The sequence below is a fragment of the Gracilinanus agilis genome, chromosome X (genome assembly GCF_016433145.1).
Source record: "Gracilinanus agilis isolate LMUSP501 chromosome X, AgileGrace, whole genome shotgun sequence".
Classification (NCBI taxonomy): Eukaryota; Metazoa; Chordata; class Mammalia; order Didelphimorphia; family Didelphidae; genus Gracilinanus; species Gracilinanus agilis.
Window position 1 is genome coordinate 35,226,785 of NC_058136.1, and position 27,121 is coordinate 35,253,905.

Sequence of the window (27,121 nt, forward strand, 5' to 3'; positions counted from 1 at the left end):
CCGCCCCCCAGTGCCCCGAGCCCACAGATCCCAGCGGCCAGCCAGAGGAGGACCTGGCGGGAGGCCCTGCCAAGCTGCCCGCGGCCAACGGCCCCGTGGCGGGGCCTGCTGGGGATAGCTCGGAGGGCCCCCAGCCAGAGGACTGCGAGTCCGGAGATCTCATCACCTCCCAGCTCGGGCCGCAGCTCAAACTGCTGCCCATTAACGACCAGATCCGCGAGCTCCAGACCATCATCAGGGACAAGTGAGCCTGAGCGGGGAGAACCCTAGCCGGGGTGGGGGAAGGAACCCGGGAGGGACCCCATGGATCCTGAGCCGCGACGCCTGTCCCCCTGGATGGGTAGAAACCTTAGCCCCCTGTCCTGCTGGGTGCTCTGGGCTCAGTTTCCCTGCAAGCCTCTCTGTGTGTCCTAGTCCGACTAGCCGCGAGGTCCGCCCCAACCTTCCAGGGAGCTCGGCTTCCCGCCCCCAGGACAGATCCCCCATTCTCTGCTTGGGGTTAGTGGTTAGAGAGCATTTTCACTTGGCACGCTCTGGAGCCCAGCAGCTCCTTGGCTCTGCCTGTCACTGGAAACAACTTTTCTCTGGAGGAAGTTGTTCTAACCTTGACCCCGCCTCCGTATACTGCCTGTGCCACATTGGGCCTGGGCATCCTCCTCCCTTCCGCGTCACCGTGTGACTTTCTCCAGTCTATCCAGTTGGGCCAAGAGACCCTGATAGGATCCTGGGCTGTTAGCCTTAAGGCTTGAAGGAAATCTGTAAAGCAGAGGTCTCAAAGTGAAAGTGCCAGGGAAGAACTTCCGGGGTGTGTGTGTGTGTGTGTGTGTGTGTGTGTGTGTGTGTGTGTGTGGCCACACCTTCCAGGGACACCTGTAGACCCAGCCAGGTAGTTCATGGAGAGAGTTCCCAGATCCCCCATCCCCTTCCTCGATGGCCCGTTCTTGCACAAATGGTCCAAAGGTGCTCCTCTGGAGTGTGCGAATAGCCTGCAAGTATGTGATGATGCCTAGTCCAGGGAGTCCCTCCAGGTCACCTGATATAGCTGAGCCTTGGCTAACTAAAGCGGGAACTCGTGAAGGTGTTGGGGTCCCTTTCGCTTAGAATGGGTGTATACTCTGCCTTGGAGAAGGGCTTGACTGAGGAGAGACTCTAGAGAGCTTCAAAAGCAGAGGGATGACTTGGGGAGGCAGAAGTCAGCTTGCTTCCCTCTCCCTCCCCAAATAGAGGTGCAGACTCACCCCTTGCTAGGACAAGCAAGATAATTTAAGAAGAAGGGAAGGGAGTAAACATTTGTATAGCACTTACTCTGTGCCAGGCACTGTACTAAGCACTTTTATGAAAAAGATCTCATTTGACTCTCACAACAACCCTGGAAAGTAGGTGCTATTGGCATTCCTATTTTATAGTTGGGGAAACTGAGGCAAGCAGAGTTTTTTTTAATTTATTTTTTATTTTTATTAAAATCCTTACCTTCCGTCTTGGAGCCAATAGTGTGTATTGGCTCCAAGGCAGAAGAGTGGTCAGGGTAGGCAATGGGGGTCAAGTGACTTGCCCAGGGTCACACAGCTGGGAAGTATGTGAGACTAGTTTTGAACCTAGGACCTCCCATCTCTAGGATTGGCTCTCAATCCACTGAGCTACCCAGCTGCCCCCAGAGTTTTGGTTTTTTTAAGCAACTTGCCTGGGGTCACACAATTAACAAATGTGTGAGCCTAGATTTGAACTCTGACCTTCCTAACTCCAAGCACAATACTCAGTTCATTGTGCCACAGTTGCCTCAGAAGAAGAGCCCCAAACATTGTGTGGGACTCTCATAGAGGGACCAAGCACTTGAATTTGGTTAAACAATTTCTGGGCTATCAGACCGAGTCCCTTGCACCTTGGAGGCACACCTGGAAGTGGCCTAGGTGCACTGTGGAACTTATTCTAGGGATGTACTCATCAAGTGCCACGGTCATAACTGCCCCAAGAACACCAGTACTTAAAGCAGTTCACTGCTCAGATTCCAGCCCATAAAAGAAGTATCAAAAAACTTCCCACTTCAAGATTGAAACCCAAACAAAAATCCTGATTTTTCCTCCAAGAGCACCCTGTTATACTAAGGATCCAGACCCCAGAAAAGACTGCAAATACACAAGACACCTCCCAGGTATTCCAGCTGAGTCCCCACAGTTGCATCCCCTTTGAGGTATGTCCCTTGACTTCCACCCAAGGGCAGGAAGCCCTGGGAACAACTATCCCAGCTTCAAGGCACCCCCTGGGATCTTTACTCCTGGAATTACATAGTTCACAAGCCTCCACTGGTATATTTGCCTTGGTCTCTCTACTCAATCTGGTCTCTTAATTGAGGTGCAATGGTGCAGCTACGTGACTTAGGGGTGAGATTGCTGGCCTGGGAGTCAAGAAGACCTGAGCTGGAATCTGGTCTTAGACACTTTCTAGCTATGTGACCCTAGGCAAGTCATTTCTCCCTGTTTGCTTCAGTTTCCTCATCTGTAAAATGAAGAGGAGAAGGAAATGGCAAACCACTCCAGTGTCTTTGCAAAAAAAAAAAAAAAAAAAAAGCCCAAATGGGCCAGTCTATGAAGAGTCAGACATGTCCGAACCCACCAAAGAACGACAGAGGTGGTATGATGGATAGAGTGTTGAGTGAAAAAGACCCGGGTTCAAATGTGATCTGAGACATTTACTAGTTATGTGCCCCTGAAAAAGGTACTTTTCCTCTCTGAGTCTCAGTTTCTTCATTTGTAAAATGGGGATAACACCACTTAGGGCTCTTGTAAAGATCTTATGAGATACCTGTAAAGCATTTAACACAGTGCTTGGCACATAATAGGTGCATAATAACCACTATTCCCTTCTCCATAGTGGTCATAGTAAATCATAACCATACTAGTATTCATGGAATATAGGAATAGTATGAAAAAATAGTAGCCAAGCATCTCCCAGCTAATCTGGGGGAGGGCCTCACCCATAAACACACCCAATCTGTGGGAAGTGCTATTGACACCTGAGTAAAGACTACAGACCTCTGGGATTGCTGGTTCTCTCCAGGTCATTCCTCAGCTTTTTGGATTTTTTTGGGAAGACTCCCAGCCCCAGGGCTGAGTCCCTTCCTCTCAATCAAACATTCCACTACTGTCCTCCAGAGAATTTCCTGGTCCTTTCCTTAGCAAATATTCAGTCCCAGCGTGAAAGGGGAACATCTGTTCAGGAAGTGCTCCTGGCCCAATCTGAGTGGCACACCCTGGAATCGCTACAAATTTGGACCACTGAAAGTTAGGGGTTCCCTCCAAGCCTCTGTTACCAGGTTGTACTAGCTATAACTAAGGACCTCTGCCTCCCATCAGATTGCGAGGAAAGTGGTTTTTTAGCTTTACATTGTACAAATCATTTTATTCAAAATAGCCCTGGTGGTCATTATTGGAGCAAACCATATGTAAACCCAGAGAGGGAAAGTGACTTCTTTGGGGTCACCAGGCTAGTGGGTGTTGGAGATGGGACCTGAATGAAGCAGTAAGTACATTGAGCTGAGAAGGGAAGCCTCTCCTCACTTTACCATAGTTAGATTTCTGCTTGTCCTTCAAATAGAGTGAAAAGTGACTTAAGCAATAGGAAATGCAAGGAGTAGATGCAAAATGGACACTGAAGCACCCTTAACTTTTTATACCCTTTTTTTGGGTAGAATAACGGGGTGAGAGACGGCACAAAGAATAACTCTTGGAATGACAAATTCATCCCTAACCATTTACACAGAATATTGGGTGGTGCTTTTGGGTTGGCTTCTTTTAAGAAGCTTTGTGGAAGGGAGCGAAATCAATACCCTGCCCATCCTGTGCCTTAGTCAGATGTGGATGTCATTTTTGTATATTTTTATTTTATTTACATGTTTTATTTTTTTCCCATTTACCCATAAAAACAATTTTTAACCTTTGCAAAAAATAAATGTTTGAGTTCCAAATTCTCTCCCTCCCTCCTTTCCTCTCATTGTGAGGGCAAGCAGTTTGATATAGGTCATATCTGTGCAGTCATGCAAAACATATTTTCATGTTTTGAAAGTCATGTTGTGAAAGAAATCACAGACCAAACTGCCCCACCCCCTAAGAAAAAGAAAAAATGCAATAGAGCATCCTTCCATCCTCATTCAGACTCCATTGGTTCTTTCTCTGGAGGCAGATAGCATTTTTCACTATGAGTTCTTCTGAATTCTCTTGGATCATTATATTGCTGAGAATAGCAAAGGATTCAGTTTTGATCATCCTTATGTACATTGTTCTCCTGGTTCTGCTCACCTCACCTTGCATCAGTTCATGTAAGTTGCTCCAGGTTTCTCTGAAAGCATCCTGCCCATCATTTCTTAAAGTTCAATAGTATTCCATCAAAATCATAAATTGTAATTTGTTCAGTCATTCTCCACTAGATAGATATTCAGTTTCTGATTCTTTGCTACCACAAAAGAGCTGCTATCAAGATTTTCTACATCAAGGTCCTTTTCTTTTTCTACATTGAGGTCTTTTCTTTTTCCTTTGATCTCTTCGGGATACAGACCTAGGAGTGGTGTTGCTGGGTTGAAGGGTATGCAGTTTTATGGCCCCTTGGAAGAGTTCCAAATTGTTTTGCACAAAGACTGGATCAATTCACAACTCCACCAACAGTGCATTAGTGTCTGAATTTTCCCACACCCACTCCAACATTTATCATTTTCCTTTTCTGTCAGAATCTGATAGGTGTGAAATGGCACTTTAGGGCTTTTAAAATGTAAATTTCTCTAATCAATAGTGCTTTAGAATATTTTTTTATAGGACTATAGATAACTTTGATTTCTTTTTCTGAAAACTGCCTGATCATATCCTTTGACCATTTATCAATTGGGGAGTGACTTGTATTTTTATAAATTTTATTCAGTTCTCTATATATTTGAGAAATGAGATCTTTATCAGAGAAGTTTGCTATAAATTTTTTTCCCATAGCTCTTGAGTACTGTGTATTTCCCTCCATCATTTTTTTATTATTTTTATTTATTATTATTCCTATTGACTCCCAGAGGAGCATATGGCTGCAACCATCTCACGCTAACAGACTCTGTTCTGGGCAACTTCCCCCAACTGGGCCCATGTCACTCCGACGGTCCCTGTCTCGTTCTCGGCGTATCTCCGCCAGGTCTGCTTTGGCAGTGCCTGTCCGGCAACGCTGTCCTCCGATTTTCATAGCGTTCTGACTGATGGGACACCGAACTGTTCCCCCCCAGAGTCTGGCATTGGAGATCCCCTCATGCCATCCGATGTCCAAGATGTGATGCGGGCACCCATCAACAAAGACCTGGAGTTTGTTGGATTTTGCCAGCACGCGTTGTGGACTCTGTTGGAGAGCAATCTTCCAGACAGGCGATCATTGGTTTTGTTGGTTCAATGAGGTTGCAGTTTCTATAGCAAGTGAGATTTTTACGGGGTGAGGTTGCTAGCCCCGCGCCCAACCCTCCTTTTTCAGCCAGGCTTGGGACCGTCCTTGGCGGTCCTCCATCATATGTTCCCTTATTTATCCTTCTCTCTCCTTTTACTCTGTCTCTTCTCAAAAGTATTTTGCTTTTGACTACCACCTCCCTCAATCTGCCTTCTTTTCTGTCAGCCCCCTCCCACCTTTTCTTCTCCCTCTCCCCTCCCATTTTTCTATAGAATAACCTATACCCATTTGAGTGTAGATGTTATTCCTTCTTTGAGCTAATTCTTTTTTTTTAAAAACCCTTACCTTCAGTCTTGGAGTCAATACCATATATTGGCTCCAAGGCAGATGAGTGGTAAGGGTAGGCAATGGGGGTCAAGTGACTTGTCCAGGGTCACGCAGCTGGGAAGTGTCTGAGGTCAGATTTGAACCTAGGACCTCTGGTCACTAGGCCTGGCTCTCAATCCACTGAGCTACCCAGTTGTCCCCTTTTTGAGCTAATTCTGATGAGAATAAAGTTCAATTGTCTGCCACCTCCCCCCACCAACTGTAAAAGCTCCTTTGTATCTCTTGTATGTGAGATAATTTACTCCATTCTACCTCTCCCTTTCCCCCTTCTCCCAGGGCATCCCTCTTTCTCATACCTTAATTTAATTTTTAGATATCAACTCATCATTGTCAATTTACACCCATGCCCTCTGACTACCTATACTCCTTGTAACTGCCCTAATAATGATAAATTTCTTAAGAGTTACGAGTGTTATCTTCCCATGTAGGAATATAAACAGTTTAACTTTATGGAATCCCTTATGATTTCTTTTTCCTGTTTACCTTTATCTTTCTTTTTTTTTCTTTTATTTCAAAGTCGGATTTTGTATTCAGCTCTGGTCTTTTCATCAAGAAAGCTAGAAAGTTCTTTAATTATATATCAATTTTCCCCCTGAAGGATTATACTCATTTTGGGTAAGAGAGTCTTGGTTGTAATTCTAGCATTGTCCAGAATATTATATTCCAAGATCTTTTAATGGAGAAGTTGCCAAATATCGTGTTCTCCTGTTCTCCTTGTGTTCTCCTGACTGTTACTTCATGATATTTGAATTGCTACTTTTGGGTGGCTTGCAATATTTTTCCTTGACCTGAGAGTTTTGGAATTTGTCTATAATATTTCTGGGAGTTTTCATTTTGAGATCTTCTTAGGAGTTTTTCAGGAGGTGGTTGGTGGATTCTTTCAATTTCAATTCTACCTTCTGGTTTTCCTTGATAATTTCTTGAAATGTGATGTCTATGCTTTTTTAAATTATGGCTTTCTGGTAGTCCAATAGTTTAAAAATTATCTCTCCTTGATCTATTTTCTAGATCATTTGCTTTTCCAGTGAAATATTTCATATTTCCTATTTTTTATCCTTTTAATTTGATTTTATTGTTTCTGATGTCTCATGGAGTCATTACCTTCCATTTACCCAATTCTAATTTTTAGGGAATATTTTTCTTCAGTGAGTTTTTAATACCTTCTTGAACATTTGGCCTTTTCTGTTTTTTAAGGTATTTTGTGTGTGTGTACCTCTTTTACCAAGCTGTTGACTCTTTCTTTATGATTTTCTTGTATTTCTCTCATTTCTTTCCCCCATCCCCCTCTACTTCCCTTATTTTATTTTTAGAATCTTTTTTGAGCTCTTCCATGAATTCTTTTTTTGGGCCTGAGATAGATGAATTCACATTTTCCTTTAAGGCGTTGGATGTAGATGTTTTGACTTTATTGTTTTCTTCAGAGCTTGTGTGTTATAATCTTCCCTGTCACCAAAGTAATTTTCTATGGTGAGGGAGAGATGAAAAGCCATCAGGTTATGGTCAGTTTTTAGAATTCTTGAGCATAGAGGTGATACATTAGTGGGTGATGGCAAGATCAAGGGTATGACTGTCATCATTAGTGACTGATGTGGGGTGGAGGAGCAGCTCATGGGAGGTGAGTAGGTTGAAGTATAGAGTGGTTAAGATGTTTGAGAGAGTCAGTATGTCTTGAAGTATCATAGTATTAAGGCAGGAGTTGGAGAAGAGTAAAATTGGGAGCCAGGGACTGAACTTATTGAGGAAGGAAGGAGAGGGACCTAGGGCATCTGTAGACAACAGCTACCAGGATTTTGATTGGGTGGCATATTGGAACAGCATGAACCTCAGTTATGTGCTACGTACAGCATGAATACGAGCTTATCTCAGTAGGAAGGCATCAACAAACACAAAGATCAAGGAAGGAAACTGGGAAAAGCCTTACGTAGAAGGTGGGATTTGTGCTGAATTTTAAAGAGATCTAGGGGGACTACCAGGTAGAGGTGAGTGGGGACAGCATTCTAGCCTTGAACAGACAGTGAAGAGACACAAAGATGAGAATGGAGAGTTGTGTCACTAGATGGTGGTATAAAAAGATTGGAAATTGAGAAGGGCACCAGGTTGTGAAGGATCTTATCCTTGATCCCATAGTTGACTTGGAGCTACTGTAGTTGATTGAATAAGAGAATAACCTGGGACCGACCTGCACTTTAGGAAAATCACTTTGGCAGCTGAGCAGAGGGAGGATGGACTGGAGGGGGGGAAGAGACAGGAGGTGGAGAGATTAACTAGTAGTCTATGGCAGTAATCTAGTCCTGAGGTAATTGAAGGCCTGTACCAGGTCAGAGGAGAGAAGGAGACAGGAGGCTGGGAAGATGGGAGCACTCTCCACAGAGATAGGGAAGTTGGGAAGAAGGGATGATTTTGGGGAAAGATGAGTTTTGTTCATCTAGTTCAGTGGTTCCCAAACTTTTTTGGCCTACTGCCCCCTTTCCAGAAAAAAATATTACTTAGCCCCCTGGAAATTAATTTTTTTTAAATTTTTAATAGCAATAAATAGGAAAGATAAATGCACTTGTGGCTGTCACCTCCCTCCTGGATCGCTGCAGCACCCACCAGCGGGCGGTAGTGCCCACTTTGGGAATCACTGCAAAATGGCCAACAGACAGTTTGTGATGGGAGCCTGTGGGCATCAGGAGAGAGGCTAGGGTTACATATATCTGAGAATAATCTTCAGAGAGAGGATATTGAGCTCCTGGGAGCCAACGAGATCCTTAAAAGAAATGACATAGGAGGAAGAGAAGAGAGTCTACTAAGAGCCTTGGGGGACACTCACAGTTACAGGGTATATCATGGAGAAAAGTCCAGCAAAGGAAAATGAGGAGTGGTCAGAGAAGGAAGAGGGGAACCAGGAGAAAAAGCAATCATGAAAACCCAGAAAGAAGAGAGTAGCCAGAAGAGGGTCAGCAAAAGCGTCAAAGGCTGTAGGGAGGTCTGTAGGGGGAGGACTCAGAAAAGGCCATTAGATTCAGTAAGTAAGACTTCCTTGGTTCTGTTGATGAGAGCAGTTTTGGTAAAATGATGAGGCCGGACACCAGGTGGTAGAGAGTTAAGAAAGAAGGGAGAGGAGGGGCTCCAGTAATAGATGGCTGGGAACTGATGGACAACTCTGATTATATTATAGATAGGTAGTATAGAGGGACTTCTTGGAAATCAGGGATGCTTAAGGCAGAGGCTTATGTTTCTTTTCACTGGGAGCAGGGGCTTTGCTTTCTTGATCCCCACACATTTGCATTTCCCTTTACCAGCAAGGTGTGTCTTGGGCCCTGGAGAGCTGAAGTCACAGCTGAGTCCTGATTACCTTTGCTGGTATGGGCTGCACATACTAAGCCTTAGGGTATATGGGCAGAGGAACAAGTTTCATGTAACTAGTTTCAGAAGATGCTAGCATTTGTTTTACTCCTCTGGGACTGACGGACTGCTGGTATTTTGATGTGCCATCATGTATATGGATGATGGGCCTGTCTGCTGGTGTTCAGGTCATTGGAGCATGTCAGCCTTCCTTTTCTATCCCCTGGTCTTTGGGAGCTAGTGAGGGATTAGCTGTATAAATTTGCTTTGGCTCTGTTGACATGGAGAATTGAAAACAGGCAGACCTTCTATAATTGTTTGAAAAATTGAGAGTGTAGTTGGGGCTTTTTCAGACACATCCCAATATAGACCTCGCCTCTAACATGAGATCTCTTTGAAAGGAAGAACAAATGGGTGTGTACGGAAACCCATCAATTGATCTGTGATCTTATCGTTTGTATCACTGCACACATCTCATCCCATCCCATCTGGGCTTTCTCATTCTATGTATGATCTTGCCCTTGTGCTCCTATAGATCCTTGTGGAAAATCCATTTGGTTTTTTTGATTCTTTGTACTTGTTTTCGAGTTATTTGCTCCTTCTTTTGGGGTATCTCTGGATTTTTAGTAATCTTTACTATTAGTCAGTGGTTTTTGTTTTGAATTTACTCATCTCTCTGACTTTAGTTCCTGAATTGGGGCTTTGTGTCAAAGCCAGGCTCTGCCTGCATTATCTGTACTTGGGTACCTGGATTTCTTCTGGGGTTTAATCCTTCCCTCCCACCCTAGATCTTTGAGGTTCAGAGTGCTCCATCTTCAAGGCCCTCTTACTCTTTGGCATCTCAGGACAGATTGTTAGGAACCTTAGAGCTCCTGGTGTGATTGTTATATCACTGTGCTGCTTGTCACTGGTTGATGCCTGCTGCTTCTCCCCAGGGCTTCCAGTGCCCCTATCCTGGGGCTAAATTCTAACCCTTACCCCTCCTGGGACTTTCTTAGGGGAGTCCTCTGTTCTTGCTGTCCTAGGACGGTTACCCATGTAGCTTGTCTCCAGTCATAGCTGAGAGCCCTGTGCTGGCACTAGCTTATCTGGTGGTAGCCTTTCCTATTGCCTGTGGGCTTCTGAGTGGATTTCCTGGTTGTCCTGGGGGTGGAAGGAGTAATTTAGTGTGGTTTCTCCTTGCATTTTTTTAAACCCTTAACTTCTGTCTTAGAATTAATACTATGTACAGTATTGGTTCCAAGGCAGAAGGGCGGTAAGGGCTAGGCAATGGTGGTCAAGTGACTTGCCTAGGGTCACACAGCTGAGAAGTGTCTGAGGTCAAATTTGAACCTAGGACCTCCTGTCTCTAGGCCTAGCTCTCAATTCATTGAGCCACCCAGCTGCCCCTGATCTCCTTGCATTTCTTGAGCATAATTCAGCCTGGTATGAAGGTTTCTTTAGAGGAGTGATTCCCAAAGTGGGCGCTACTGCCCCCTGGTGGGTGCTGCAACGATCCAGGGGAGCGGTGATGACCACAGGTGCATTTATCTTTCCTATTAATTGCTATTAAAATTAAAAAAAAATTAATTTCCAGGGGGCTAAGTAATATTTTTTCTGTAAAGGGGGTGGTAGGCCAGAAAAGTTTGGGAACTACTGCTCTAGAGCTAGGGGCAGCCTGCTTCCTATTCAGGCCAGGATGGTCAGAATTCCTCCCCCAAAACCTTCCCAGTAGATCTCCTCAATTGACTAGAGGTCTTCCTCTGGCCCTTTTCACGCTTTCCATCTCTGATCCCTTGCTCTCACTCTAGGGCCTGTCCTTCCTTTTCTTTTCCTTTCCAGGGAAAATATGTATATGTACACACACACACACACACACACACACACACACACACACACACGCACACAATATCTTATACCACTTCTTTTGAGTAGGCCATCAGTGGCAACATGCTGTGTACCTGGCCCACCATGCATCTCTTCATTGCCCTTTAGGTCAGCTTTGATTCTTCAGACACTGTGGTGTTTGAAGATTCAGAACCATTCAACAGTGCAGGGAGAACATTTGAGCTAAAAAAAAAATAATGGTTTTTTTGCACCAGACGGCAGCTTGAGCTCCTTAAAAGCAGAGCACTCCCCCAGACTGCCTAGCTGTCGTAGGATCCTGGGTCTGGAGCTGGAAGGGACCTAAGAGGCTGGCTGGTCCAACCCCCTCATTTTACAGATAACAAACTGAGGCCCAGCAAAGAATCTTGACTTGCCTGGGGTCCCCCAAGTAGTAAGGGGCACAGGTGGGATCTGAACCCAGGCCATCTGGCTCCAGCTCCCCTGTACCCCTTACCTTTAGCTATCCTTTTAAAACATGTTTTAGTGAAAAGAGCACTCGTGTAAGGATTGAGGGAAACTTGGTTTGAGTCCCAGCTTGGAAACTTCCTGGTTGTGTAAAACCTGGGCAAGTTAGTTTGAACCTCAGTTTCCTGATCTGTAAAAGACCAGGAGTACAACTCGTACCGTCCACTTCCTGGGAGTCACATAAGCCATAAAGTGCTCCACCCAGTGAATGCTCTCACTGCCTAGTCACAGAGGGGTCCCAATGAAGTGGCTTTAGAAGTAGGCAACATTGGTTTTGAGTTCTTTGTTCTAATAGATATGCTTTCCTTTGGGGCTTGGAGAAAAGTCTTGAGTGCAGTCTTGAGTGCGCATGAGTGAGTGTGCAAGGAGTGTAATCTTTCCTTGGGTGAACTTCCTAACTTTTGGAGCCCAAGTCCAGCAGTGTGTTTGATGAAAGGCCCTTTCCCCGAGTTTTCTCCTGACTCAGGAGGTGAAATGTTTTAAAGTTAGCTGAGGCTTCCTTTGTTCTTCCTTCTGAGTAGGGCTGAGGGTTGTGGCAGCACTTGGCCCCTCCAAGCCAAGTGGTCCCCGAGTGTTTAGAAATCAGTGAGATGGAAGGGATAGTTCACTCAGCTCGTTGGCTCCTGGGATTACTTCCTCTCTGGAATGGGGGACAAGATCAAAGGACCGACATTTTCCAGCTAAAAGGGACGTTCCGTTTCACCTGGCCCAGCCCCTGCACTTTATGTTTGAGGAGACAGGTGAGTGACTTGGGAGTAAATGGAAGAAGCAGGTTTCGAAGCCAAGTCCTCTGACCCCAAAGTAGCAAGCATGGTTTCTGCTTCAGGGGGCTGCTCTTTAAGGAAAAGCAGCACACACTTATTTAGCCCCTACTGTATAAAAGGCACTGGAAATACAACCCATCAAATCCCTGTCCTCAAAGAGCTTCTGAAAGCAACTTTGGGAAAGCTGTTCAAGTTCCTTCTCATAGTCTTCCAATACTCCAGTGGTCCAGCTGCATGAAGGGCATTTTGGGAAGAAAGGGACAACAGTCCAGGCCAACTCATCTTTCCTGAGCATTGCTGTAACAGACACTGAGGGCATAAGAAGTTCAATGAGACATAATCCTTGCCTTCAGGGAAGTTACAGTCTCTTAGGGTGATGAGACACAAACATGGAACTGTGGTACTCAATATTATAGGATAAGCAAGGTAGAGTGGACAGAGGGGCCAATTGGATTTATTTTTTATTTAAAATTTTTTTTTCTCAATTACATGTAAAAAATTGTCTAATATTTGTTTTTTAAAAATTTGAGTTCCAGATTCTGTCCCCTCCCTCTTCCCTTCCTCCCTCCTTGAGAAGGCAAGTAGTTTGCTATAGATTGTACATATGCAGTCATGCAAAATATATTCCCATATTAGTCATGGTGCAAAAGAAAACAGTCCAGAAAATCCAAGAAAAATAAATGCTTGGATCTGCATTCAGACTCCATTAGTTCTTTCTCTGGAGGCGGAGTCTTTTTCATCATAAGGCCTTGATTTGTCTTGGATCATTGAGTTGCTGGGACTAGCTAATAGCTGATCATCATACAGTATTGCCTTTACTGTGTACAATGCTCTCCTGGTTCTGCTCACTTCACTTTGCATTCATTCTTGTGAGTCTTCCCAAGTTTTTTTCGGAAATTCTTCTGCTCATCACTTCTTTATTGCACAATAATATTCCATCACAATCATATGCCACAACTTATTCAGCCATTCTCCAATCAATGGACATCCCTCAGTTTCCAATTCTTTGCCACTGCAAAAAGAGCTGCTATATTTTTGCATAGACTGGTCTTTTTCCTTTTTAAGTAATTCTCTCTGGGATATAGATCTAATAGTGGTGCTGCTGGGTCAAAGGGTATATGCAGAATTTTATAGTACTTTGGGCATAGTTCCACATTGCTCTCCAGAAGGTCAGTTTACAACTCCATCAACAGTGGAGTTGTAATATCCCAGTTTTCCCACATCACTCCCAACATTGGTCACTTTCCTTTTATTTTTATATATTTTTTTATATTAGCCCATTTAATAGGAGTGAGGTGGTTCCTCAAAGTTGTTTTAATTGCATTTCTCTAATCACTGGTGATTTAGAACATTTTTTCAGATGACTGTAAATAGCTTTGATTTCTTCTGAAAACTGCCCATTCATACCCTTTGACCATTTATCATTTGGGGAATGACTTGTGTTCTCATAATTAGACTAAGTTCTCTGTAGATTTGAGAAATGAGGCTTTTGTCAGAGAACTTGGCTATAAACATTTTTCCCACTTTCCTGATTTCCTTCTAATCTTGGCTGCATTGGTTTTGTTTGTGTTTTAACTTAATGTAATAAAAAATGATCTAGTTTACATCCTATAATGCTCTCTATGTCTTATTTGGTCATAGATTTTCTGACGACCCAATTTAAGAGTCAGGAAGACACGCTTCTGTGACATACCAGGTGTGGTGTGACTGACCCCAGGCAAATCCTCTCACTGGCCTCTCTAGATTCCAGATCTAGATCTCTAGATCTTTCTAGGGGTTGGCAACGTATGGCTCTTTCTGCAGGAGCCATAAAGTCCATTTTTTTTCAGGCGCTGTTACAGGAGCCGCACTGTGAGCACTGCATGGCTCTCACGAAATGACATTTTAAAAAATGTGGCGTTTATGGCTCTCACGGCCAAAAAGGTTGCCGACCCCTGCTCTAGACCTTTGAAATTTTGGTCAGACCTTAGGAGATGGTAGTTTGGAGAAAGGATGTCTGGCTTGCTCTGAGATTGTCCACAATCTAGAGGAAGTATGGGAAACTTAGTTGGCTTTAGGATTGATCAGTGTCAGAATGTTTGTAATTACTCCCTGATTCTAATACTTTTGGATCCAGTGACACTGGCCTCCTGCTGGCCGTTCCACGAGTAAGACACTCCATCTCTAGGCTCCAGGCGTTCTTTCTGGCCCTGCCCCATGTATGAAACAATCTCCCTCTTCCTCTCTGACTGCTAACCTCACTGGCCTTCTCCAAGTCCTCTTAATTACAATGCCATCTCTCTATGAATTCTTTCCTATTTATACTGCATGTAGTTCGCTTTGTTTACATTTGTTTGCATATTATCTTCCCCTTTAGATTGAAAGCTTCTTGAGGGTAGGGAAAGGCTTCTTTACTAGTTCCTGGCACATACTAGTGTGCATATATTGATTGATCTGGAGAACCCAAAGGTATGAGGGACCATTTTGAACTTTGCTTTTTCCCCATCTGTAAAATGGGGATATTGGACTAGATGTCTTCTAAGGTCTTTTCTGACTCAGAACATTTTTTTTTGTGAGTCCCTGTGAATCTATCTGGCGATCCTGTTGTGCTCCTCTTTTGGTGGTGTTCTCTGTAATTATTATTTTATTTTCTTCTTCTTATGCCTCTCCTCACTCCCCAAAAAATCCCAAAATAATTTAGATATGCACTTTAGTTCATTTGAACACCGCCATCATTTTTTCTTGCACTTTCCATGTGAACCTCTGATTGGTCTTTAGGCTTATAATGATGTCATGATGGCTCCTTAAAGCTTTTAAGACATAAGAATTATGGAAGGCAACTCTTCCATTATTATATGGAAGATAGTAATAAGATCATCAACATCATCATTTTGCAGAAGAGAAATTAAAATTCCTGGATGTCAAGTGACTTAGCAAGCCACAGAGCTTCGCCAAGAACCTTGGCCTGGTTTGTTGAGGTGCTCTTTCCATTAAACCATCCCGCTGCCTGTGGAAGAGTTCTCCGAAGTAGATATTTGGGGCAAGTACAAAGACAATGTTTTGTTAGTTTCTCTGTAGCCAATTTGGAATGTTTACATTGGGCACAGCCATGCTGGGGAGTACAAGTAAAGAATTAGTGTTCGTTTACTAAACTGTGATCTCGAGGACTTGACAGGTAGTAACAGTTATTTTTGTCTGACTTTCACAACTGATTGGGTTTGCTTAAATCCACTGGGGTGCTTTTATGAGGGTGAGGGAAGGAGGAAACCCATAAATATTTATGAACAAACAGTCTACAATGGTCTTCAAAACAAACAATGCCCAGGCTGAGAGCGAGCTTCTCCTGAGCCAGGCCAGGAAGCTGGAGACTGCTTGCTTTTTGGCGTTCCGATTGAACTGGAAATGAAACATTCCTTTGATTGAAACAAGGAAGCCTATCTTTCAGTGCCAGGAGAAGGCCTTTCTGATGGCCCTTCCTTTAACCTGTTGCTTTGGGGAAATGTCTGCATTAGACCATAGTTTGTGAGGCTAACGTCTCTTTCCCTGCCCAGATGACTTGCCCAAACAATAACTGCTTGCTTGTCAGTGCTGCTTTTTTCCCGGTGTACAGAGCGCTTAACATCCATTATTTCATTTGATTGTTCCAACAACCTTGTGCTGGAGGTAATGATTATAAATGGGAGCAATTATTAGTTAGAGCTTTGCAGTTTACCAAGGCTTCTCCCGTCCTCATCACAGCTCTATGATAGAAATGGAAACACATGGCAGAAGGGGAGGCTCATAAGTGGTGGAAGCAGGCAGGACCGGAGCCCAGGTTTTCTGGCTCCCCCCACCCAACTCGGTTGCCATGTCATCCCTCTGAAAGACAAGGCATAGGAGTAGTGGCCTGTACCAGTCACAGAATGTCAGGGCTGGAACAGACCTGGCTAAGCCTAACAAGCATGTGAACTAGGATCTCCTCTACAATGTATGTAAATGGTCATCCACCCTTTGCTCCCCATTGCCCCCAAGGCAGCCCGATCCCCTTTTTGACAGATTTGGGAGTGAGGACGTTTCTTCCTCAAGTCAGACCAAAATCAATCTTTTTGCACCTTCCATCCATTGCTTCCGATTATGTCCTCTGGGGCCAAGTAGAATAAATAGAAACTCTCTTTCACATGACAGCCCTTCACATATGTGAAGACAGCTATCCTGTGCCTCCCTAGCCCTTCTCTTCCCCAGGCTAAACATCCCTAGTTCCTCTAAATGATCCTTATATGACAGAATCTCACCCTATACCATCATGATCTCCCTTCCCTGGATGTTTTCAAGCTTCTCAGTGTTCTTCCTGGAATGTAGCAGCTTAAACAGAATCCCAGATCTGGTCTGACTGAGGCACAGTACAGTGGGGATGCTGCCTCCCTACTCCCAGCCACTAGGCCTCTCTTAATGCAGCCTAAGCTGAGAGGTACTTTGTTGACAGCCATATCACACTAAGATGGCATTTGTGGGTCACTAAAACCTCCAGATGAACTATTCCCTGTCTAGCCAGTCCTTGGCCTAGCTTGTCCTTGTGACGAAGCAGAATTTTCCCATTAGTCTTCACAGGGACAAACTTCTAAGCATAGCCTTGAGTGATCTGAGAAGTGGAGGAAGAAGGAAGCAAAGAATTTTTTTGATCTTTTAATGTGTTAGCAGGGCTTTTGTTTGTCTTGCTTTCTTTCAATGAATGGGGAGAAGTAGAAAGGAAAGAAGATGTATCTTCGTGAAGGTCAAATAAAAATGTATTTAAAAACTCCAATGTAAGACTTGAAATTTAATAAGGATAAATGTAATACTATCAGATTTAGATTAGGACCCAAGGTTGTCAAGAATCCTGACTTTGGCATCCTGTGTGGGGACTCTCCTTCACTCCCAGCTCTGTGTCATCTGTGAACTTGACCAGGGTGCTTTGCTGCTTTGATCCTACATTAAACAGTATGAGGCCAAGGAGAGATTCCTGGAGGATTTCACTAGAGATGTTTCAGACTGACACTGATCTGCTGATGACTACCTTGTGGGTCCAGCCCTTTGGCCAGGTCCAGAACCACAAAGTTCTCCTCATCTAGTATTCACTTTTGGAATCTTTTTTTATAAACCCTTACCTTTTGTCTTAGAATCAGTACTGTGTATTGGTTCTAAGGTAGAAGAGCAACAAGGACTAGGCAATGGGGATTAAGTGACTTGCCCAGGGTCACCTAGCTAGGAAGTGTCTGAGGGCAGATCTGAACCCAGGACCTCCCATCTCTAGGCCTGACTCTCAATCCACTGAGCTACCCAGCTGCCCCCTCACCTTGGAATCTTTTTTTTTTTTTTACCTTTTTTAAACCTTTAACTTCTGTGTATTGGTTCCTAGGTGGAAGAGTGGTCAGGGTGGGCAATGGGGGTCAAGTGACTTGCCCAGGGTCACACAGCTGGGAAGTGTCTGAGGGCAGATTTGAACCCAGGACCTCCCATCTCTAGGCCTGACTCTCAATCCATTGAGCTACCCAGCTGCCCCCTCATCTTGGAATCTTTTTTTTTTAAAACCCTTAACTTCTGTGTATTGGCTCCTAGGTGGAAGAGTGGTAAGGGTGGGCAATGGAGGTCAAGTGACTTGCCCAGGGTCACCTAGCTAAGAAGTGTCTGAGGGCAGATTTGAACTCAGGACCTCCCATCTCTAGACCTGACTCTCAATCCACTGAGCTACCCAGCTGCCCCCTCACCTTGGAATCTTAAGCCACGACTGAGTTGGACTTTGGAAGGAGCTTGGCCAACAACTATTCTTTGATCTCTTTGATGCCATACAGATTTTGTAAACGTAGTCCAGTGTAGATATTGCCTGTGCAGACTTGATTTAAATCAATTTGATTTAATTCACTCTTTTCAGGCCTTGATTTCATCATCTCTTTAATCAGTTTCCACAAAGGAACATTTTTGCTTGCCGTAGCTTAATGTGTCCTCTTCATTGCTTAGATATTATTTGCAGATCATCCTACACCTGAGAGGAATCACTAATGCTTCATTTGGCCCTGGCACAGAACATGCCTCGGGCACATTCACCATGTGTGCCAGTCGTGTCCCTAGGTGGAACAAGACCATTAAGATGCTCCCACAGGGCCAGCCGCAGCTAGACTCCTTCCTTCCTTCCTCCCCCACTTCTCAGATCACTTCGGGTTGTCCCTGTGAAAGCTAATGGAAATTTCAGCTCCACAAGTATCTCTTGATTTTACTGCCCTTCCCGGGATGTTGAGGTTGGAGTAGGGGGAGCTGGGTTCCAGTCCCATCTGTGATCCTACCAGCAAATCACTTGGGCTTCCCAGCCCTGGGCCCCAGTTTCCTTCTCTGTTAAATGAGGGAGTTGGAGTAGGCAGTCTCTGAGGTCCCCTTTGGTGTTCGATCTGTGATCCTCTGATCCCTTGCCTTCCCCCTGTGTCTCATTCCTGGTTTGTCCACTCCTTGAAGGTAGGGAATGTGCCTGATTTGTTTTTGTATTTCTCCCAGCCCCCCGCCATAATATGCTGAACAGAACAGGCAGCTCAGTAAATATTGGTTGAAGGAATTAACCCAAGCGGAGGATCCTTTCCCCTCAGTGGATTTCTTTTTATTTTAAGGAAAAGTGGAAAGGGATGTAACCCGAGGTCTGAACTTTTGAGAGGGCCAGCAGGGAGCAGCGGGGACACAAGATCTCTCTCCTGGAAGGCATGGCTCTGCCATCTTGCAGTTTCAATGTCTGCATGCTTCCCTCTTCCCCATGCAAGCTCCTTGAGGGCAGGAAATGTATTTTTGCCTACTAAATGCTTGTCAATCAACTGACTTCTCGGGGGTGTGGTGGGGTGGGGGGGTGGCTGGGCCCCTAAAACCCATCTCATAATAAGGATAATCACTCTAAGACAAATACTGCAGCTCCTCTTGGGAGCCATTTCTGGCCCCGCCTTTCAGAGATCTCCCCTTCTTTCTTTTTCAGTGCTTTATTGATGCTCTTTTCTTTGTTTACATAACAATCCCTTTCTAATGACGCCACCCCCTCCCCCCAAATTGGAGCACAGTCTAGCAAAACAAATCAATACCCAGGCCACATCCTTAGCTTCCTCCAAAGCCTTTCAGATTCATTCATATTGTCCCCTTTTAGCAGAATACTAGCTACATTATTCTGTTTATTATAGAGGGATTGAGGGGAGTAGCCCAAGTAGGACTTGGAGTCCAGAGAAACCAGATCCTAACTCTGACAGGACTAGCTGAGAGACTCCAGGCAAGTCACCTCTCCTCTCTGGTTTTTCCCAGCTCACAGGTTTATTTTGAGGATCAAATGAGAGAGTAGCCATAGTCCTTTGCAAATATATTAAAGCATTTGAATCAGTTGTGAGAATTAACCTAATTAATATGAGAGGCAGCTTGGCATAATGTATAGAGAGCATAATATATCAGAGCCAGGAAGACCTGAGTTCAAGTTCTGTTTCAGATCTATAATGTCTGTGTGACCTTTGGCAAGCCACTTAAGCTACCTCTCAGTAGCTCAACTGAGTAACTGAGACTTAAGTTGTAGACAGGTTGCCAACTTGCCCTGGTAGCAGTTTCATCACTTGGGAGTTTCCTTCCTTCCCAGTAAAATCCCCGGGCTGGCCCCTGTGCCTATTAGTAATCAGAGGATCACAGGGCTAACGTCGGAAGGGACCATCAATTGCACTGGTTAGGGTAGTGGCCTTGGACTTGGGGTTTCCAGCCTGCTTCAGATACTTCTTGCAAAATGAGGGTTAGACTCGATGGACTCTCTAGTTCAGACCGGCTCTAAATTTATAATCCTATGATCCTACTTCACTCAAAATTCCTACAGTGACCCGTCAGCTAGGCATTTGAAAATGTGGTGAACAAGCCTCCTGATTTTATAGATGCCAGTCATGGTGCTTCTCAACCTTTGAAGAGACTTCAGCTTTTTCTTAAATTCCTTCTAGCTATTCTTCCTGTCCTCCCACCCCCACCCCATGGTATGAAAGCTTCACAAAAAACACTTTAGAAAAAAAACATTTTGAGTAAGTTACAGGGGGCTATGGGAGGCGGTATAGAAAAATGGAAAGGGCACTGGATTTTGCACTTAATTACCCATGTGACCTTGAGCAAGTTCCTTTTCCTCTCTGGGCCTTAGTTTCCTCCTAGGTAAAATGAGAAGGCTGGACTAGCTCGCCTCGAAGGTCCCTTTTAGTTCCAAATTTTCTTATTCCTCAACAGTCTGTTGTAAGTCCTGTTGATTTTTGTCTCCAAAGCATCTCCCCTGTCTATCCTCTTTCTCCTGCCGTCTCCCTAGTCCAGGCCCTCACTGCTACCCAGCTGAACCATTGCCATAGCTTCCCAACTGCCCCTCCACACATGGTTTTGTTGGCTGTGGCACCATGTTGGACTGATGTCAGTAGATCAGAGTTGGAAGGGACCTTAGTGGCAACCTACTTCAACCTGTACCTGAAAATGAATCTTGGCACTTGAAGCCCTCAAGTTTCAGGGCCCTGCCCCATCCTGAGGCAGCTCTTCCTACTTTGGTCTAGCCCTGGCAATTAGCAAGTTTTTTCCTTCTATAAAGCCTCCGTTTATCTCTTTGTGGTTCCCAGCCTTGCCTCATGGGGCCACACTATGCCCTTGGAAGCAGCTATAAGATTCTTCCCAGTCTTTTCTTGACTAAATGTCCCTGGTTTCTTCTCCCCATTCTCATGTGGGATGAACTCAAGGCTTGCTTCACCATCCTGGCTTCCCTGGGATTCTCTGGAGCTTCTCACTGACCTTCCTAGCAGCACATCCAGATGGGGGCTGATCAGAGCAGTATAGAGCAGGACCGTGCCCCTCTTTATTGTAAGATACTAGAACTGCTATGTTCTGCCTCCTTTCCTATGGCCTTCAGACATTCCTGCACTCCTTCATCCCATAAAACCCCCTCATATCATCCTATATCTCTTTACTCTTTCTCAGCTAAACATGTAGAAAAAGCTGTCTACACTTACTGTCTGTCTACATCATTTCCTGTCCTCTCACTCCCTTCTTAGGCCTTTGCAGTCTGGCTCCTGACTTCATCAGTCACTCAATATTGCCCTTTCCAAATTTCCCAGTGATGTTTACCTGTCAGATCCAATGGTCTCTTTTGGTCTTCATCTTTCTCGATTTCTCTGCTGCATTTAACATTGCTACCCACCATTTTCTCCTAGACACCGTCTCCTCTCTGGGTTTTGGGGACACTTCTTTCTCCTGGTTCTCCTACCTGTCTGACCTCTCCTTCTCAGGCTCTTCTGCTGGTGCATCATCTCCATCAGCCCCACCTCCTCCCCCCCATATGTATTCCCTCTTCTCCTCTCCCTCTTCTCTCTCCTATCTCTCTGGGTGACCTTATCGCCTCCCTTGGGTTTAGCCATCACCTCTATGTAGATGCCTCCCCAGATCCATACAACTAGCTTCAGTTCCACCTCCTGAGTGGTTCCAGTCAGATGTTCTAGAGACACCTCGAAACCCAAATGTCCAAAACAGAAGCCGTCGCTCTTTCTCTCCACATCTTCACCTCTTCCACACGTCTCTATTTCTGTTGAAGGTACCACCATCTTACTGGTCTTTCAGGTTCATAATCTTAGTTTGATCCTTAATTTCTCACTTTCCTCTCCATGTTTTGGTCTTCAAGACATCTCTGCCATCTGACCCATTATCTCTGGTCACATGTCTGCCCTAGTCCAGACCCTCATTGCCTCTCACCCAAGGTATTACAACAGTCTCCTTACTGGCCTTTCTGATTCAAACCTCAGTCCATCCTGCACACTTCTGCCAAAGTCGTTTGCCTTATGTAAAGATCTAACCATTTGACTCTCCCATTCAGTAAGCCCCAGTTGCTCCCTCTTGCCTCTAGGATCAATATCTTTTTAAGCCTGTTACAACTTGGCCCCAAGTTAACTTCCCAGCCTCACTGGACATAACTTCCTTCCTGTTAACCAGTACCATATGATACAGCCAAATGGACTTTCTCTTGGCTCCTCACATATGATACCCCATCTTGTATCTCTGTGCCTCCTACCCAGAATGTACTCCCTTCTCATCTCCATTTTATAGAATTATTTATTAATGTTAAATAAATATTAAGTCAAATGAGATAATATTCGTAAAGTACTTAACACAGTATTTGGCACACAGTAGGTATTTAATAAATGCTTGTTCCCTTTCCTTCTCCCCTTTTCCACTAAGTAATGATGATGATGATAATGAGGGCTAGCATTTATGGTGCTTTAAGGTTTTGCAAAATGCCTTTCAAATATTGCCTTTTTTTTTGGTTCACACAGCAATCCTGTGATGTAGGTGCTATTATTATCTCTATTTTACAGATGGAGAAACTGAGGCAGGCAGTTTTAGTGACTTGTCCAGGGCTGCACAGCTAGTAAATGTCTGGGGCGGGATTTGAACTTGAACCTGACTCCAGGTTCTTGACTCTACTGACTCAAGCACCACCTTCTGCTGGAAGTCTTTCCTGTTATTTCCATTTACTAGCACCCTCTCTTCCAAATGGCTGGGTAGTTAACTATTTGTATTTATTCTGTATCCTTATATGTGTCCCTCTTGTCTCCTCTACTATAATGTAAGGTCTTTTCAAGTAGGAATTGTTTTACTGGTATTTGCACCTCCACAACTTAGCACTGTGCTCGGTATACAATAAGTATTTAATAAATACTTTTGACTGATTGTCAATCTAAACTAAGACAATCATCACCTTTGCCGGTTGCCATATTGCACAGTTGCCTTGTGGCCCACTAAAACTTATTGCCTCTCACCTGAGGTATTACAACAGTCTCCTAACTGGCCTTAACTAAAACTTATATTTTTCAGATGGCCTGCTGGTTAGCGAGGACTTTCTTGCCTTTGCCTTGGGAAGCTGATTTTTCTTTGGAACCCAAGTGTTTGACTCTACTTTTAGCCCTCATCAAATTCAACTTATTTGATTCTTCCCAATAATCAAGTCTGTCAGAGTCTTTTTGACCTTCTGATTGTGCCATCCAGTGGTTAGTGACCCCTTCCAGTTTTATTCTAGCTATCTGCAGATATCTGCCTTTATCCAAGCCACCGAAAGAAATGTTAGCCCAGGGTCAAGTGCAGAGATTCCCGAGGCACTCCACTGGAGACTTCCTGCTAAGATGACATTGGATCATGAATAGCCATTCTTTGCTGAATATATCCGATTGGCTTCTTTTCTTATTCACATCTCTCCATCTTCTCTAAAAGAATCCTATGAAATACTTCATCAAATGTTCTGCTCAAATCTAGATTAAAAAAATCAAATTTTAAAACCTCTAGGGAAGCTAGATACTTCCATCAATATGTTCTAGAAGTTTTGCCAGAAATGGAATTTGGGCTCCTTGGCCTAGAGTTCAGACTTGGTTGTTCTGATCTCTTTTTGGAAAATTGTGACATCTGTTCTTTTCCAGCCCTGGTGTGATTTGTAAAATGGGGAGCCTCAACTATACAGTGACTCACCGGATGTCCAAACTCGAACACGGAGGGACCTTGGGGATCATCTAGCTCCCGCCACCTCATTTTTCAGAGTAGGGAACTCTTGCTGAAACAGTGGTCTCCAATGATTCTCTTGTCCCTTTTCTGGATTAGTAATGAAGGGCTCTGAGCCCTCATTTCATATGTAAATCCATATACTCAAGCGTGTTATCTCTGGAGACATGAGTCCACACGGGAGCAGAAATGGACCATTGTTTTGCTAAATGGGATTTTCTGTGCACACTCTGAGCATCAATAATTTTTGGTTTTGGAGTTTTCTTTCACCTTCCAAACCAATAGGGGGCCCCCTGGGAGTCCTGAAGATTGGGACCCAAAAGCGGTCCCTGGCCAGCTGTAATTTAGCAGAGAAGATTTGGCTATTCTCTAAAATGTTTCGCTCAACTTTTTTCTATTCTTTTTTTTTTAATTTAAAATCGTTGCAGTTCCAAATTCTCTCCCTCTTTGCATCCCTTCCCCACCTGATGAGAAGGCAAGACTTATGATACCCATTATATGTATGAAGCAATTTCATATTCTTTTCAAGGATGGGGGAAATTTTCAAGAAGAAAACTTAAAAATGCCAATTCACTTTTTAAAAAAAAATCGATTAATTCAAACACCGAGTCTCTTAAAAATCTGCTCTGTGGTGCCCGAGTAAATGCTTTGGAAAGGAATGTTGCTGTCGTCCTTATTGTTTTGTTGTTTTTATTTGTGCTGGTATTTCAAGACCGGAGTAGTCCTCCTGTGTTTTGGCTCTCGGGAGTTTCTCTAAAATGTGCATCTGTTTTCGAACAAACCCACGACTGGAGGGGTCTAGACACCTTTTGGGCTTTGCTTTCTTCAGAGTTTTGAATGTTTAGCCAGGGTTCCTTTTTGAAGAAGGGGAGAGGCCCGTTTAGTAACCCCAGGGAGCCCCAAACCTGCCATCGGGTTAGTGCCGGGGCTCCGGCATAGCCACAGAAATGGCTGCCTTTGCCGTTTTACTCATGCCTGCCTGCATGTGGGGCTCCGGGAATTAGAGTATTTTCGGTGTGGCTGCTGTGCCTTCATCAATCAGGATGTACAATTGAAAGGGCACTCGGCTTAAAGTTTAATTTGATTTCCATGCTATGAATTATGAGTGTCTGGATGTTCTTGTCTGTTTAAATATTAGGCGATATTGAAATGGGTTTGAGCATTCTGGGGGTGTATCTTGCTTTGCACTGGATCTTCTCCGGGTTGCCTTTCAAATAGAAGATGATTAAAATGTCTTTTCAAAGCTTTATTCCCAGTAGGAGAAATGCAGTTTAGTGGTTCCAAAGCAAAAAGGAATCGAGTTAAGCTTTTCCTCCAAGGTTCTGTGGCTAATGAGGCCTAGGGTTAGTTTTCATAAAAGCATCTCCATTAACAGAAGATCCATACCCCAGCCAAGCTCTGAACCGGGCAAATAGAAGGTAAACATTTGTTGATTGATTAGTCAGACAAATATTGGGCTCCAGTCGCTTTGACAGAGCGGTGGTCTTATCAGCAGTGCTAGGAATGTAAATGGAGGCACTGAAGGTGACTGTGGATTTAAAAAAATGTAATCAACTTATTGTCTTCTATCTATATTTGAATTCCTAAATTGATTTAAACTGAAACGGAGCTGATCTGGGAAGCAGCAGGGGATAGGCTAGTGAGGACTGTTTGAAGTAGGCCGCCCCGCTGCAGCTGCCTCAGGATTTCAAAAGATTCGTGATTTCATCTGCATCGGCCACACAGAGCAGCCTCTTCATGCCTTTGTAAATGGTTTCACGCGTTGCCGTGGCCAAAGAATTCCTCACCCGTCGGCCTATCTTCTTGCGATTAACCTCTCCCCGCTTGGCTCAGGGATGACAGGGCTTGACTATGTCACCTGAGTCTGGGTCTATCCCTCGGCCCCTCTGGCTCGGGAGGACCCGGCCGAGCCCGACCTGGGCTCGCCCGGCCTTCTGGGAGGTCAAGGTCCCAGAGAAGAGGCTGGCAGCCATTCGATAAATACTTGTTGATCGATCTGTGTGTTTATGAAGTTTGGGCCGGGAGCGGCAATGTTATGGATTTGAATACAGGCATTGGATGTTATTGTGGGTTTTAAAAACTGTAATCATCTTGTATCCTAGCTATATGTTAATTTCTAAATTGATTGAAAGTGAAGAGCAGAGATTTGAAGTCTGGAGAGCAGCAGGGGATAGGCTAGTAATTACTCAAATTACTAGTGATTATTTGAAGTAATGCCGACTTGCTACAGTGCAAATATGCCTGTTTGGAGGGCCTGTCAGGGACAGAAAGACAGCAAGACTGTCCCGAGCTGTGTGGGTTCTGCTCCCACAATGGGGCCGGCCCCGGGTCTTTTGGGGGGGTGGGGTGGGGGGAGGAGGATGGGTGGTTTTTATTGGGGGGATGGAAAAAAAGGGTTTGTTTCACTCTGGCTCAGTGGAGCTGCTTCTGCTTCAGGCCTTGCATTTAATGTCCAATTTCGAAACAAAAGATTTGCCAGTTTGGGGGTCACTGCAGAGTGAGGGAAGCTGAACGAGGAGAAGGAAAAATATTTAAATAGATACTACGAAGGCATAGTCACCCTGTAGGCATTTGGCATTTCTTTATGAAAAGTCTAGAAATTCTTTATTAAAAAAAAAAAAACCCAAACCAAAACAATTCTATTGTCTACTCAGGGCTATGTTTGAGAGTGAGGATTCTTCTGTCAAAGCTAGTCTGGGGCCCAGGAAATTGAGTGAGGGCACTACTGATGAATATCACATCCGGCTGCCCTTTCCTTCCTTGACAGGAATGTCGGAGGGCCAGATTAGAGAAATGAAAGGTAGGGAGGTTAGAGTGTGGCCGCTCAAAGTCGGTCCTTGACGACACAGGCCCTGATTCATGGGCTAAGTGTGTGTGCGGGTGAGCTGAGCCCCCTAGGGTGAGAAACTGTAGTTTTATTGTGAATAGATGACCCATATTCTTGGGGATTGATTGTTCTTTCATAGGTGATCTTGTAGAGGACTTACCCAAACAGCAAAACGTGTCTGGGAGATTAGAGAGAAATTTTCATGCTTATGCAATTTCTCCTTCAAAAAATATGAAATAAGAAATCAGCCTTTTAGTACTTGGGTACTCTTCCCTATGCAGACACCCTCCCCCCACCCTCGGGCTTACCGGAGCCTGGAAAAGGCCTCCCTTGGTGACCCAGCATCTGCCTCTTTATATCCAGCCTGGGCGTTTCCAGCATGTCAGACCTGCCGGAGGAGCTTGGCATCTACAGGCTTTAGCTTGGAGAATCCAGGCTCACCTCCACACTTACAAGGCATCAGAAAAGAGCTCAAATGGAGAAAAAAAGACAGGAGTTGTATCTAAAAAATACCTATTATGTGAAACCCATTTCCCTTTCCTTTCCTTTCCTTTCCTTTCCTTTCCTTTCCTTTCCTTTCCTTTCCTTTCCT

The 27,121-nt window shown here is 44.4% G+C and overlaps 1 protein-coding gene across 1 annotated transcript in view; it reads left to right on the forward strand.

Annotated features, from left to right (window-relative positions):
* Nucleotides 1-27,121, forward strand: part of UPRT (uracil phosphoribosyltransferase homolog) — a 68,325-nt gene that overhangs the window by 27,053 nt on the left and 14,151 nt on the right. Inside the window, 4 exon segments of the mRNA XM_044682799.1 lie at nucleotides 12-244; nucleotides 5,875-5,882; nucleotides 19,620-19,640; nucleotides 25,328-25,357. Coding sequence (XP_044538734.1) covers nucleotides 12-244; nucleotides 5,875-5,882; nucleotides 19,620-19,640; nucleotides 25,328-25,357 — 292 coding nt within the window.